Source organism: Palaemon carinicauda, chromosome 37 (genome assembly GCF_036898095.1).
Source record: "Palaemon carinicauda isolate YSFRI2023 chromosome 37, ASM3689809v2, whole genome shotgun sequence".
Classification (NCBI taxonomy): Eukaryota; Metazoa; Arthropoda; class Malacostraca; order Decapoda; family Palaemonidae; genus Palaemon; species Palaemon carinicauda.
In genome coordinates, this window is record NC_090761.1 from 55,068,168 (window position 1) to 55,085,016 (window position 16,849).

Below are 16,849 nucleotides of genomic sequence, written 5' to 3' on the forward strand. Positions count from 1 at the left end.
AGAGAGAGAGAGAGAGAGAGAGAGAGAGAAATTGGGGAAAGTTCTAAGAAAGGAAAAGAAGCTATAGATAGTGAGTAATGTATTACATACATTCATGTAAACACACATGTATGATATATATATATATATATATATATATATATATATATATATATATATATATATATATATATTATATATATATTATATATATATATATATATATATATATATATATATATATATATATATATCTTATTATCTCGCCTTATTCCAGCTGTTTATCATAAGACCACCATTAATATCATAATTGTTATTACTAGCAAAGCTACAACCCTTACTTTGCTTACATACTGTGTGGAAATTAAGCAGAATGCTACAAGCCCAACGGCTCCAATGGGGAAAGTAGCCCAGTGAGGAGAGAAAATAAGAGAATGGCAATTAAGAAGGTAAATATAAATAATGAATAAGAGGTATGAAATATTCTAAGATTGGTAATAATTTTAAAATGGATGTCACATGTAAACAAGATGTATGTCAACCTTCTCAACACAAAATCATTTAGAAAAAGTTTGAACTCCTCAAGTTCCACCGATTCTTATCATTCCACAATCAAGTCAGAGCTGGAATGAAACTTTTAGACTACTGTGTAATTGACAGTGTATCAAATCTCTTAGATATTTTTCACATCCATTACTGATGGCTTGATGAGTCTCATACCACACATTTAAAGCATTATTCTAATTTCAGTAGACGGCCGGTGCAGTTCAATTAATACAAGATTAAACACACAGACATTATGTACAGTATATAGCCCATTCATAAATGATGAAGAGAGCCACGTGTTATAAAATTCTCACAAATACATATATTCTTCATAAATAACTTCAGTTAAATCCCTCGAAGCCGGGGCTCAACTTGCTTAAACCCCTCATCCCATTCATATAAATGAATTATGGAGAGCCACGTAATATTAAATTCTCACAAATACACATATTCTTCATAAATAACTTCAGCGAAAGCCCTCGAAGCCGGGGCCCAACTTGCTTAAACCCCTCATGCCATTCATATAAATGAATTATGGAGAGAGCCACATACTATAGAATTCTCACAAATACATATATTCTTCATAAATAACTTCACTGAAATCCTCCGAAGCCTGGACCCAACTTGGCCCTCCCCCTCATCTCATTCATATAAATAAATTATGAAGAGAGCCACGTAATATTAAATTTTCACAAATACATTATATTCTTCACAAATAACTTCAGTGAAAGCCCTTGAATCCTGGGCCCAACTTTCCCCAAGCCCTCTCCCTCACCCCATTCATATAAACAAATTACGAAGAGAGCCACGTAATAATAAATTCTCACAAATACATATATTCTTCATAAATAACTTTAGTGAAAGCCCTCGAAGCCTGGGCCCAACTTTCCCCAAGCCCTCCCCCTCATCCCATTCATATAAATAAATTACGAAGAGAGCCACGTAATTATAAATTCTCACATATACATATAACATTCATGAATAACTTCAGTCAAAGCCCTTGACATCTGGGTCCATCCAATTTCCCCTCATTCTAAAAGACAGACGTTCAGGTTCAGGTTCAGGTTCCGGGGTGAGGCATAGCCTATACAACGGCGCCTCTAACGCTTATCTTCTTGTAGTGTTTTGTCTTTTCTTCCACATTATGTTTAATACTTCTTTTTTCTTTTCTATATTTGTTTCACTAAATAAAAATAATACTACTATTTTCTTTGGGTCTTCCTCGTATGGTTGTTGTAGCTCAGTTACTTTATTCCTTTCTTTTCTATATTCCTGGCAAAATAACAAAAAATGTATCAAATCTTCCTCCTCATTTTCACAAAAATTACAGTTTACATTCCCTCCATTGTGTCTATTTACAATATTTAGTTTTAACGTATTAGTTCTTGCTCTAAAAAATATCACTGAAGCAAATGTATTGTCATAAATTAACTCTTCCTTAATTTCTTTCTTCCACGTTCTATATATTTCTAAAAGACAGACGTTTTGTCTCCGCAAAAATAAGAAGAAGAAGAAGCAAGTGAGTTGTCTGTGATTGGGTACAACTTTCATTCGTGTCTTCATCTACTAGACGGTGAAACTTGACTTCCACGACCCTGCTCCTGAAGGTAAACCCCGTGATAAGAAGCCGACCAAGTGTCAAAACCCCCTTGGAAATTGGCCTTAGTTGCACTTAGAACACAGGTGATGGTGTGTAGATCCTGAGGACGTTGCAAATACACCAAAAGGTTTGTTTGATTTAGCAGAGATCAAGTCGGAGGAGTCCTATCGCAATTTTGACCGAGTTTATTTTTGTAATTGTTGGTTTAAGGTAGATAAGCTTATAGGCTGTACGTTAGGGTTAAAACCAAGTTTTAATTTGTATAATTTTACTTGGATAGACTATATTATTCAGGAATAGGAGATTGAATAGATTGTAATGATACTTTCCCAAATTAGAGCCACCGTCTACGGTGAACCCCGTCTAGTTAGCACAGATTTTTTTTTTCAATTTATCCGAAAACTAACATTACCTAGATTAGAATCTGTATTTTGACCAACTACTATACCGGAATGATTTATTATTATCTAAATGTGTCTAAACCATTGTAAGAATGGTATTATAACACTTGGCTCCTTTTATTTATTATAGGTTAAGGAGTTTTTGTAGTTCCTTGGGACAGACCATACATAAAATTTCGAAAGTTATGACAGAAAAAAACACTTAAGAGAAATTAATACAAGGGTAAATTTATAGAACAACACAAGACACTATTTCTAAGAGAAAAAAATCTTTGGTAAAGTAAATCTTCTACTATAGTAAATTATGTGCTGGTGATTATTTAACACTTTCGAGATTTATAAAAGGGCACAGAACCAAACAAACTAACTTAACCTAACCTAGTGGTTCCCAGGTTAAAGACCTAGCTTTGGGTGGGGGGGGGGGGTTTAAGCCTGTCTGACTCCTTCCCAGGTCACAGACAAAAGTAAATCACAAATAAATCTTTACATTATGATAAAGTAAATCACAAATAATTCTTTACCTTATAATTGACGTCTACAGTACATCTATTTTTTGTCTTGTTAATCTGTACAGAAGTATTGGAGTAAAAAATATGCTGGTCTTCCCTAAAAGCTAAGTGAGAATTGGACTTGGGACAATGAGCCACCCATTAAGACGGTTCTAAATTGGATCCTTCTCTCTGGTTACGATTCATTTTCCCTTTGCCTAAACATACACCGAATAGTCTGGCATATATTTTACATAGTCTCCTCTGTCCTCTTACACCTGACAATACTGAGATTACCAAACAATTCATCTTCTCTCAAGGGGTTAACTACTGCACTATAATTGATCAGTGGCCACTTTCCTCTTTTTAAGGGTAGAAGAAACTCTTTAACTTAGGTAAGCAGCTCTTCTAGGAGGAGGACACTCCAAAATCAAACCATTGTTCTCTAGTCTTGGGTAGTGCCATAGCCTCTGTACCATGGTCTTCCACTGTCTTGGGTTAGAGTTGTCTTGCTCGAGGGTACACTCGGGCACACTATTCTATCTTATTTCTCTTCCTCTTGTTTTTTTTAAGTTTTTATAGTTTATATAGGAAATATTTATTTTACTGTTGTTACTGTTCTTAAGATATTTTATTTTTCCTTGTTTCCTTTCCTCACTGGGCTATTTTCCCTGTTGGAGCCCGTAGGCTTATAGCATCCTGCTTGTCCAACTAAGGTTTTAGCTTAGCAAGTTATAATAATAATGATAATATTCACCAGACCAGGATTACCATGATAATCACCGTGAAACTTGGCTATAGCATCGAAACAGCCAAAAAAAAAAAAAAAACAGCCATTACATTTTGGTAAGGTGGGCTCCATAATACTCGATATGTAGCACTGCTACAAAGGAACTGGAAACTTGTGCTAAGAAAATGGGGTGTGTCACAAAACTGCCTTCGTCACATTCCAGCATATTTACATGCCCAAATATGGTAAAATTATCATATATTAGGGTAAGGATGTAGGTGGGCAGGAAGTATAAACTCTTAGTGGAGCAACAAGGCGGTGGGTTTGTGCACAGGAAGCATAAACTCGTAACTGAAACAAGTAGGAGGGCTCGTGCGCAAGAAGAATAAACTCGTAATCACCCAAGAAACTATGCACAAACTGGATCAGAAACATCCAACTTCTAAATTGTAAACAAAAGAGGGAAATAAATATTTCAGGGGAAGAGGATCCCCATGTTTTGTGCAATTTCTTGTGAATTTATTATGTGTCCCAGATAATAATGTATGAAAGAAAAAAAGGTTAGTTTTACCATTATTTATCGATTCCCCCGTAAATTTTCCCACCCAAAACCCCGTTCATACTGGGTGGCCCCGATTACCGTAGGATATATTAGGGTATATTTTATTAACTATTTAATTGTGACGGAGAAAGGGTAATTTTCGACGAAAACGGGAGTTTTTCTATATATACCCCAATTTGTAAATTTTTTTCTGCGTTCTATAATAAAGCCAATACTAGAATCCCACCTAACTTAAGGTTCCCCACCAAACCTAACTGGGTAGGCTGTAAATCCCTGTGACACCCCCTAAACTAAAATATCCTTAGCTTCCCCTAAGACTAATGTGTTTGCTTCTCAATCAGCTTCTCTCCTGGAAAGGTACCTTGAATCATATTTCTTAAATCTAGCTTCATGTTATATTTCAGACCAAGATGTATAACTTCCCCATAAAATCAATGTACCTTACTGTAATATGTAATAAGATAGTTTACGCCTGTCTCGACAATTACATTCGGCTTTTGAGGAGATTGTAGCCGGTCAGGATATAATACTTAATTAGTATTTTTATTCTTTAGAAATTAGATTATCACAATCTATATATGATACTGTATTATGATATATTATATATTTTCAAAATAGGCCAGTTGGGTAGTTTGTTGAAGATTGGATACATCATAGAATGTCTTTAATAGTTAAAGTTATGTTAGTTTTGGTTAGGTCGTTAGGACGTATTTAATTTTAGAACTGATCTAACTGCTTACAAATGTACTGGCCAAGTTATGATTTGTTGATACCTTGCCAATATTTCTTAAAATCTTTCTCTCAATCCTCGCCCATCACAAACTTTCCTCTGTTACCTTGCTTGTTTCTGCATCATTACCTACACTTGTTGCCGAGCCTTCAGGTGTGCTGACATGAAGTACATACAATACCAAGAATTTTGGAAAACGATCTGAGTACGCTCTTGTTTCAGATCGAGGATTGTGGCTCGATATCAGAAATGTAGTTTTAGTCAGAACATTGGCATCCATCCTTGTCCCTCTTCTACCTGGGGATATTCCAAAGACTTCAGTTTTGCCAGTGCTTTGGAGAATATCGAGAAAATCGCCTGTATTACTGAAAACCGAGAGGCAAGAGAATGTCTCCTTGCCAGAGGAGACGTATTTGTACTTGTTATAGGGGTTCACACATCTGCTATCACTGCTCGGTCTCATATGAGACCAACCACGTGTTTCCTTCTGCAGGATAATAGCTGCTGCCCTCACTCATTTCCCTCTGGAGAAATCCATAGATGATATCCTAGCAGATGGGTTGGGGTGGAGTGTATGATCAGTGAGTGGCACTAACTTATTGATGTTGAAAGGCTATTTAGCTGAATACATGACAATATCACCTCCAGCACCTTCACCACACGTGATCTCTTTGATTCCAACATTCCATATCCCCAACGGTCTATATGTACCGTAATTGCTTGCAGTCCTGGCTTGACCAGTCACTGCGTGATCTGCTCCTTCGTACTGTTCAGACATCTCGCTATTGGATCTCTCGCACCTGTTCTTCATTGACTTCTGGTTACAGAACTCTTGACTTCTGCTTTAGTTCAGTTTTTTCAGTCCAAATTACCTTCGAAAGAGGAACCTATGATAGTTCTCATAGCTTGTATGGGCTATGAAATCTTCTCTTGACAAACACCGAGGTTTCCTCGTAGTTTTACCTTCGTGTTTTGTCATCATGGGAACATTCCGATTATGATCTCTCTGCTCACAACAGGATTAATCATGCTTTTTCTTCCCGATAGCCTTTCCCACAAGATTTGCAGTGGGCTGCAATTGGAAGCTGCGCAATTGATAACCACACGATGAGAACTATGCTCGTTTGTTGGGTGATAGTTTCTTTCAATTCACCAGGTAACTTATACACCTGTCACTTTTTATCTGTTCCTTCCCAGTGGTACCAGCCAAGAGATTGTCCAACACACTGTTTTGCTGATTACTCAACAGTTGGTTGATGGCATTGAGGCTCGGCATGACCCTGATCGTCCCCAAGTGGCCTTAGACCTAATGGTATCTGGATCAACTGTCTTCTCTCTTCCTTCTGCAGGGAAACTCCTCAATTTTTGCAATAGGATACTGCTGCATTAAGTCGGCAGATTGTTACCAAGTTTCAACCTGGCCATATCCTATACAGTATCTAGAAAAAAAAAAAAACTTATTTTAGAACTCATATTTGAGATTTTTATAAAGTATTAGATCCCTCTTCTGGTAAATTTGCTAATATCAAAATGCATTTGGTAAGAAGTGTTTCTGTTCTGGTATATAGTAGGTGAAATGTTTTATGATATTTTGTATAACTTTTATATATTCTGTACAATATATGTTTTGCAGATGAAATGTCTCATCAGATGCCTGTTGATGGCAAGCATCATATGCGCTGTCCTAGCTGGTACACAAGATTTCGAAGATAATGACTTTGCCGAATTTGAGAATTTCGATGAGGGTCAAGAAGAGGAAGAGGAGGAAGATGCACCGCCACAGACAGGTGCTGGAGGTGGTGGTGGTGGTAGTTCCCCACCATTAAAACAAGCACTAGAGGAGGAAGATGAAGAAGAAGAAGCAATTGTTGAGGTAGTTGGTGTGATAGTTTGTTTTTATTTTGAAGTAACTTAGAAAAAGAATAACTAAATTTATGTTGAAGTAAATTTATTTTTCATAGCCAAACAACAATGCCTTATTAGAACCTTTCACTTTGATACGACTGAATAAGGTTTTTAGGGGTCATCTTTCCTTGTTTATTCACTCTTGAGGTCCAAATCAGGATGAGAGTAAGGTGGAACTTATTTATGAACACTGATTTGTGAATTTAGGATGGCTTTGAGTTCAGGTTGTCAGTTATAAGAACATTTTATCTGAATATTATGTGAAAATTCATTGAAGTAGATGAGATAAAATTGAAAATTTACTGTATTTTTGTACAATATTAATAACTTTTGTGACATTTATGCTGTAGTGTGTGATTCTTAAAGGCACATGTTTTTTTTTTACTTCCAAAGTTATAATACATTAGTACCATTCAAGCTTAATCTGAGTTAGTGCAATTCTTTGTTTATAAGTACCTGTGTAATGTGTCTAGCATAATACAGTATTATATTTTGGTATATTGACAACATACAGGATGAAGAAAGTGACGAGTACAGCCATTTCAGTGATGAAGAAGAATTCATTGGTTATAATATGGACAGAATGCAAGGTTCACGACAATCAAAGGCACAGGAAGAACCAAAGATTACTATTGCCAATGTAAGTAGAAGGGGAATATTTGTTTCTTGTTTTAATTTTAAGAGTGAAGTAGGTTGCGTGTGGCTGTCACAATGAACTGAATCATTCCTGTTTTGGGTATTTCACAGGCTTGGAAATACAGTAAAGATTGTGCATGTAAGAACATGATGAATGCTTGATAGAATATATAAGACATGAAGATGATGATATTTTGCAGAAATGATAGTAAAGGAAAAAAGGAATAAAAGAAAAAACAAATCTTGTTGTTTGTCAACAACTTGCATTACTGTACTGGTAAAATGTTTTGCCTACATTATAAGTGGAACTTATGTAAGTCAGAGGCAGATAATTAAAGAACACTTCGTAGTAAGTCTGTGTGATGGCAACATAGAAATACACTAAAGTAGACCTTACATAATTGCGAATAATGACTAGAATCGCAATTATTTCTGTTGGTGAGGCGAGATGCGAGGATTTCTACGTCTTTAAGCTGGGGGTGTCGGGGGTGTTTGAGTAATGCCTCGGGTAAGGAATGTTACCATTGGCTAAGAGAGTGTGGTGTGATTCTACTAGGGTAACATAAAAAGATTAAAATAGCCCTTACACAATCTGAAATAAATGCTAGAATCCCAAAAACTTTGTTGGATGACTGAAGAAAGTCATATTAGGGAGAAGAGATTTTTTAGTGAAAGTTCCTGTGTGATCTGTGTGTGATATACTGTACAACCATGTGCTAAACTCTCATAGCATTTACGAGTTATACAAGTAATTTTAACCTCCATATGGTTTATTTATATAGCTTAGCTTGTAATAATGATGATGATATATACTGACATCACCATCTGTATCACCAGGCATGTTTTTGATATACTGTATAACGACATCGTCCAAGCGAAGGGGTTGAATGCAGAACATTAAAATCAAACTTGGTTATGGATTGTCATCAAATTTTCAAAATATTTACTTTGTTTCATGTAAAATACTAGAATTTAAGATTTTAACCCTTCAGACCCTCTTAATTAGAGTTGAAAATCTAAACTCGTCAGCTATTGATAATCATAACACTGATCCTTATCTATCATTTCAGGTTCCACCTCATTTGCGCAGCAACTGGGACAGTTTCTACCTTGAAATGCTGATGGTTGCGGGGCTTTTGATTTACTTCATCAACTTCATTGTAGGAAAATCGAAAAATCAAAAATTGGCAAATGCTTGGTACAACACCCATAAAAGCCTCTTGGAGCATAACTTCGCGCTTATCGGTTAGTTTCAATTCTGTCATGATTGATGAAGTATGCATGTAAGATATCAACGGAATTAGGCTGATTTCTGTATGAACTATTGTATATTATTATCAAAGGTTCCATTTCACTTACTGAGCTCTCTATAGACTATATTATGATAAGTGAAGATTCTATATTGGTTATTAGTTTTGAATCTACTGTACATGGACATTTTAAGTGATACTGAGATATGGCTTGGAACTGAAAACGGAACAAGGATTTTGCGGTAAATAGTAATACTGTACTATGTACAGTATGTTAAATTACAGGAAGCCATCTTTATTTGCGGGCTCACCGCCCACTTGTGCATGTATCTACAATCAGCCATAAATAACATTGTCAAAAAAGTAACTGACGTGGTTCATCTTGGGAGGTAGGGGGATCTTTATATATTTCACTCTTTTGATGATTCTAATGCATAATGTTTACAGTTTACATTGCAATGTACTTAGTTGGCAAAAAGATGCTTTGAGAGGCAGAGGTTGCCATTTATCCTCCCTCAGCAAAAGGAAACCCTCTCCTCTCAAAACTCTTCACCTTGAGAGATGCTTTTGGTTTAGAAATAAAGGGCATTACAGTATCTTCTAAATCTCTTACATAAATAATAAGGAATTTTTGATAGAGTTAAGCATGTTTTCATGTTATCAGTTACATGTTTAAAGTTAACAAGGTATGATAAATTTAATATAGATTCTAACATTCTTTTTATTTAGTTTGGAAAGAAATTTCCACAGAACTTATGATAGACTAAGACAGCAAATCTAACCTCCAAGCTGTTTGCATTTGTCATTAGAAAGAATAATCGGTATTCTTACATTATCTCTGAAGTTAGTATTGAATCAATTATGGGGAAATCTCTATCTCTCAGATATTGTCGTCAATTTATAACAAAAGGTAAAGGCAAACTCTGTTGTCATGTGAATGCATTCTGTACTACTGTATTACTTTCTGAATAGAGGTTTGTAAATACCATGTAGTTATGTTTTGGGTTTTTAGTTAAGGATTTTGATCTGCTGGTGTTTTTTGAAAATACATTTCATATATTAGTAAGCTGTTATTTTAAATTCAAGTTTACCCCACAATGTAGGGCGAACATGTTACTTTGTAGTGTTGTAAAGAGTATATTATTAATTTTTTTCAGGTGATGATAGTAAACAGGTGGCAGAAAACAGTGGGCTTCAAAAGGAGTCAGAAAATGTTTACACACTTTGGTGCTCTGGTCGAACATCGATGGAAGGGATGCTGGTGGAACTCAAGTTTATTAAGGTAATGTATAATCAAGGCCATCCTTTTCATGTATAAAACTTATTTTTTCTTATGCCATTATGTACTGTATAGTACAACATTTATTAACACACTGTAAGCTGTACTTCTATATAAGGATGGCTAGCCTAAACATGCAAATTTTTTCATTTAGTTTTGCCACTGGTTTTTGGAAGAAGCTACATTGCAGCATTTTAATGTTTTTTTTCTTTACTGCATTTCTTATATGTATTGTGGTGGCTGTGTTAGGGGTAGTGTTGATTGTTTATATTCACATACCTTGGGATGTGTTCATATTCATTATATTGTATGATACAAAATTAGTAATGGTTCCCATGACACAAGAGTAAAGAGATATCTTACAAATTAAGCCTCCATTGAATAAAAAGGAAGAAAATTGGGAAACAGACATCGTCGTCGTCGGCGCCCACTCATGTCCGAGTATTGGGTTCTGTCGTTAGCCATCAGCCTCCTATCTAGAGATGAAGAGAGGTGGAGGAAACGACAGAATGCCAGTAGCTGGGTATATTGTTTTGGGTGGTCGTGACTTTGCAACGGCCACGCGCACACACTTGGCCCACACCGTTTTCACCGCGGCTCAAGACATATGAGACAGGCGGCTTCTACGATGTTGGTTGCATCGGGCTGCCGGGTTCTTGTTATGTCAAGGCCCGCCTTGTTGCCTGCCCGACAGGCATTGCCCTCTTCCGCCGGCGCTGGGAAACTCCGCCGTTGGGGTCTTGTTTGGTTTGATTTTGGAGTTCTCTTCCGCCGGCGCTGGGAAGCTCCGCCGTTGGGGTCTTGTTTGGTTTGATTTTGGAGTTTTCCTTCTCCTAGCCTTTGCCTATCTTAAATAAAGGAGAAGGCCTATAGGGGGGTCCAGTCTTGGTCTGGTCTCTCAGAACTGGCCTTAGCAGTATGGTTGAGCCTGCCAGGGTGGATAAACTACCCCACCGCCATTGCCCAGCCCATCATTGAGACACTCAAGCCCATCTACTGCAGCAAAGTGCTGGACCATCAGAGGGGTGAATAATTATACTGATAAGTATAAATTTCCAGAAAACTAAAATAATGTTGTAAGTCACTGTAAGTACAGTACAATTTTAAAACCTCCTCCTCTTAATCTTTTGAGCATCAGTAATACAATCATAACAAGAAAGTTGATTCACAGTTTTACAGTTCATGGAATGAAAGATTTTTGTGCCTTGCCAGTGGTACTCTGTGGCACTTCAATTGGATGTGTTGATGATGATGCTCTGTATAGTGAGTAGCATAGACTAGATTTTGAGGTATAGATTGCATAATAATTGGTAAATATTTTAGATAAAGCCTATAGAATATACCAAACTTAATATATTCTATAATGCTCATGAAGGGTCAGCAAATTGTGGAAAAAGGGGATATAATGTATTGTGCAGGAAGATAGAGTACCTATAAGACAAGAAAGTGGAGGGAACCAATTTTGCTTCTATTTGTGTAAGGGAAAAAATTAGTTACCTAAAATGTTTATGATGATAATGGACATTGATATAATTACAAATGGTTATAAAAAAGTCACCACTGTTATTTGGTTTGTGATCATAGATAGAAGCTCTACAACTCCTCTCTCCAAGTGAGAAATGGCAGGGTATTTACACTGTAGGCAGTTTCTATGATCACAGAAGATTATGAAATTCAAATAATGATCATCAGTGGATGGGAGAGTTCTGAATTTCTTACAGAATAAGGACGTGAAATAAGTAAGCATGCTTGAGATGCAACAAACTTTTCAGACAGTAATCTTTACACTGAGGAAAGTCCAAGTCATATACTTGCTGAGTTCCTGTCATTAAATGCTTGCCGTGCCAACTTCTATTTGGACATATTCGTGACAAATAGGTGTGGGGTCCTTAAATCACCATTGAAACGGAAGCCTGGATAGATGACAGTGCCTTTGTGTTTTATATAAGTAAAATAGAAGGAATGTTTGGAATATTGTAGTGGCAAACAATATTTCAAATTCTATTTGTTTTGCATGAATTCAAATCATTTACTGCTTTGGAAGTGCCCTTCATCCAGGCCCCTATATTCTAGACTCTAGCTGAATAGTGATATTTGGTCTCCTAATGTTTCCACCTATAATATTATTTAAGATGAATAATTTACCCAGATCACTAAGTTAACATTTATACTCATAGTGCTGGCTCAAAAGATTAAAAGTACTGTTCTTAAAAAATTAAAATATCCTTCACTATATGGCAACTCCTTGAAAATTTGATGATTAGATAAACTAAAAATGTGAAGATTTTGACAAAATTTATTTTATTGTCATGTTTCTATACTTGATATATTGTACTTTCCAAGTTGAAAGCTGATCAGGCATAAAAGAATATATTTGGGGATGAGATCTTGTGGCTTATTCTGTAAATACCAAAGGTTAAACGAGTAATTCCAATTTCTAGACGTGACGTTACTGCTACAACATGACATTCTCTTTGGAGAGAACACAGTTGAACAGTTGTTTTCATCTGTTTCAACTTAGTCAAATTCCTTATTCCTCAGTGAAAGAAATATTCTCAATTTAATAGGTTTTGAATATAATGATGAATTGTGAAGGAGTGTTACATTTGATCCAGTCATAGCACTTGCAACTTTGGTTTCTTTATCAGCATCTGTATTTTCTTGGAAGTTAAAATTGCAGATGTAAATTTGTTGTTCATTAGACTCTTATTTCACTTGTGTTAGTCTAACAATGGAAGGCATAGAATTACAAAAAATTATAATTAACCTTTGATGTCATAAGGATTGATTAGTAAGGAAATAGTGTTGCCAGGATGATTGGTTTCTTGTCTTTTGGCATCTATTACACGGTTTGCAAAAAGTACTCGATATGTTACCCTTATTGTGCCAATATAAATCTGGATTTTATAAGAATTTATTTAGCTGCTTATTTTTCTAGATAGAAAATATACATTTTATTTTGTAGAACATTTTTTTATATAATATTTTCACTTTAAAAATAATCTTCTATTACAGTATCAGGTATGTTGTAAAAATTATTACTGCCTTTCTGACATCTTGAAATTTTTCAACAGCGACAAGATATGATCGGAGTTGTATCACAGTTTATCAGACCATCCAGTGACCAGTTGCTCGTGAAGGTGCACATGGATGAGATGGATTCATATGTGTTTGCTTTAGCAACAAAGAAAACGGCTGCCAGACTCACTAAAGAAATGACTGACATTGTAAGTGCTTAATATGTTTTTTAATCTCTGTAAAGTATATCACATACATCCTTTGAATGTGGATAAGGTAGGCATATATTTTGATATAGCTTCGAAATGTGGTATACTCTGTAAATGCAAATAGATGATAAATTTGATTTGACCCATCAATTTAACAAACCTCAGCTCATCAAACGTCTTGACTTGTCTGCTCCATTATTGTGGTAGTTTTATTAGGCTAGTGTTCTAGGTATGATGCATTTATTCAAGAAATCTTTTAAACGGGAAGTGTAGCAAAGTTCAGTTTAGTTATGGCTAGATATTTTCTAGAATAGAAGGGATATTTTGAATATTTAAGTGTAGACTGTACAAGAAGGTTTTGTTGTTAATCAAAGTTTGTTAATTTTTAGAGCAGACCTCTAAAGCACTTGTAAGTTAGGGGCCTACTGTATGCAGTACCAAATATGTCAGTATTCCCATGCATATTCACACATCCTCTTTCTACACTCATCCATAACCACACTGCTTTAAGTGTGTGCTGGTACTCGTCCGTAACTTCTCTTAATAGGGAGAATACAAATATGAGCTGACCCAGAGATGACCTACAATCACAATCTTGGTATTTTTTTAATGCAATTGTGTAACTGCATATTCTTTTTATCACTTGAATGGTATTTAGTAATTATTTGACTTTAGATTGTGTTAATATTAACTTTAGGTATGTTTGCATAGGCTATACATTGTTATGTCACAATTTTTAGGGTAACCTAACTTAGGCTAGTGGCTTCTTGCCCACCCTCCTTGGAGCTATGAATAGGATTCCTGCATTCCTTAAATGAAATGGTTCAACATAAATTTTATTTACATAGAATTTTGTTTTAGGTATTATGAGTAATGTACAGATAAGTTGTAATATGTTTTATATACTGGAACATTTGCAAAGGTTTTGTATTTATATGCAATGATCCTATGCAGAGTATTTTGGCATTTTATATAATGGCTTTAGATCCCTATTAATGGTTTTTACTCGGTAAACCTGTGCATAAGCTGCATTGTAGCTTGAATATTTAAAAATAGTTTGAAAAATGTAAAAATTATTTTTACATCACAAGAAAGTGCTTAAAAGTATATAAAAAAGTTGCAAAAACTTGGTACCTAACTTGAAAATGTAATTTTAAATTTCCTATGTGCTGTCATTTGGCGTCGCCTGAGTTTTTAGGAATTAAATTTGCTTGACATTAATGTCAGCAGAATTTAAGAATTATTTTTCTTATTGTGTTTGAGTAAGGAAATTTTCAAAAATTTTCGCAGAATACATTTTGCCCCGAGAAGAAGTCTGTGGAAAAATTTAGTCTTGGATCTCAGTTTGTTCTTATGAATGAACTTGGAGAAGTGTCCATAATGATACTAGGCGATCCAAAGGTGACGGCAGTGTTGAACAAATTTTCCTCTATGATTGATTTCTTCCACTTTTCGGATCAATATTCAGGACCCAAGCAACCAGAGTAAGTCTGCATGATTTTTGTTTATAGCATTTTGAAAACTAATTTTACTAAGCTAGTAATTATCAGATTATGTAGATTGTAAGTACCTTTTTTATCTAATAGTATTGTTGTTTAAACCAAAATCTCATTTATTTGTAAGAAAATATAGGAATATACACTATTAATAGTGAAGTTCATTAGAAATGGAAAGAGTTTTATCTGCTATTTATCCCCGTTTACTGGACTATTTAGGGGTTAATGAGTAACATTTATATGTAATTTTTGGACCTTATAGAATGCATTATAGTATGCAAGGTTGATAAAAGATTTCAAACTTCTGAATGTTCATCTACTGTACATTGAATTTAGAAGCTTAAACCAGTTTTTTTCAATCTGAATTTGATCTGTAAATGAAACTTAAACTTTTTTTACAGCAATGCTATTAAGAAAATAATGATAGTTTCTCAAGTTATTAGGGTATAATTAAACAATCTATTCTATCAAGTTGAAATGGAGAGATCTGTGCATTGTTTTCTTTCAAATGTGAAGTGCTCGTTATAGATAACATTACAGTATCTATTCTTACAAAGTTAGAATAGTATTATTATTATTATTATTATTATTAATTGCTAAGCTACAACCCTTGTTGGAAAAGCAGGATGCTATAAGCCCAGGGGCTCCAACAGGGAAAATAGCCCAGTATGGAAAGGAAACAAGGAAAAATAAAATATTTTAAGAACAGTAACATTAAAATAAGTATCTCCTATATAAACTAAAAAACTTTAACAAAGCAAGAGGAAGAGAAACAAGATAGAATAGGGTGCTCAAGTGTACCCTCAAGCAAGAGAACTCTAACCTAAGACAGAAAACCATGGTACAAAGGCTATGTCACTACCCAAGACTAGAGAACAATGGTTTGATTTTGGAGTTTCCTTCTCTTAGAAGAGTTGCTTACCATAGCTAAAGAGTCCCTTCTACTCTTACCAAGAGGAAAGTTACCACGGTACAATTACAGTGCAGTAGTTAACCCTTTGGGTGAAGAAGAATTGTTTGGTAATCTCAGTGTTGTCAGGTGTATGAGGACAGAGGAGAATCTGTAAGGAATAAGCCAGACTATTCAGTGTGTGTGTTTTTTCAATATTTAACTTAGCCGGTGATTATATAGCTGCAACTCTGTTGCTCGACAGACAACTCTACGGTAAAAACTCGCCAGCGATCGCTACACAGGTTGCGGGTGTGCCCAACAGCGCCATCTGTCGTCCAGATACCCAGTACTCAATGTAAACAAAGACTCAATTTTCTCTCTGTCGAGCTATCGACAAGACGTACTTACTCGCTGTTGCTAAACTGGAGTTTTTTCACAACTAATTGGTGAAGTACTTTATTCTAGTTTTGAGCTTTCGCTGTGCAGGGTTTCTCTTCACACAAATCCTTGAACTCTTTTTGATAACGGATTCTTTGTTGATGACTTTTTGATAGTTTTTTGAATTTCCCTTTGACCAATTCAAAATGGCTGACCCTTCACAAGTCCCGAAATTTAGGAAGTGCAATGCTAGGGACTGTTCAAGGCGTCTTCCGAAGGCTTCTATCGACCCTCACACTGTTTGTTCCAATTGTCGGGATAAAACCTGTCAATTGGAAGATCGGTGTGAGGAGTGCGTTGGGCTTTCGGAATTCGATTTTATCGAATTTCAAAAGTATACACGTAGGCTAGAGAGAGATAGAGTTAGGAGAAGTTCTTCTCGTTCTATTGATATTTCCTCTCCTCATGCCCCACAACCTATTCCTTCCCCTGTAGTGGTTGCTCCTAAGCCCCCTTCTGGCACTCAGGAACCTTCGATGGCTGATATGATGCGTGCCATCCAGGCTCTGGGTGAGAGAGTCGAGTCCCTTGCTAGTGACCGTAATCAGCTCATGGCGGATGTGAGGGAGCTTAAGTGCAAAAGTGCAGTGGGAAGTGCTAAAGTGCCGAGTGATAGTGTTGTGGATAGTGTTGCGCTTGAGGGTTCGTCTGTTCGTGCCTGTCGTCCTCCTAGTCCGGGACCTCTTGCAA

The 16,849-nt window shown here is 35.8% G+C and overlaps 1 protein-coding gene across 2 annotated transcripts in view; it reads left to right on the plus strand.

The window, feature by feature from the left end:
- The first annotated feature begins 1,998 nt into the window (after positions 1-1,998).
- Positions 1,999-16,849, plus strand: part of LOC137629688 (PAT complex subunit CCDC47) — a 40,074-nt gene continuing 25,223 nt past the window's right edge. The window contains exons 1-7 of one of the 2 annotated variants that reach the window (XM_068361245.1): positions 1,999-2,132; positions 6,670-6,909; positions 7,456-7,581; positions 8,648-8,822; positions 9,985-10,109; positions 13,181-13,333; positions 14,624-14,817. In XM_068361245.1, coding sequence (XP_068217346.1) covers positions 6,670-6,909; positions 7,456-7,581; positions 8,648-8,822; positions 9,985-10,109; positions 13,181-13,333; positions 14,624-14,817 — 1,013 coding nt within the window. In that variant the 5' untranslated portion in view covers positions 1,999-2,132. Of the gene's footprint in view, positions 2,253-6,669; positions 6,910-7,455; positions 7,582-8,647; positions 8,823-9,984; positions 10,110-13,180; positions 13,334-14,623; positions 14,818-16,849 lie in introns of both variants that reach the window. The other variant, XM_068361244.1, reaches the window with a different exon arrangement.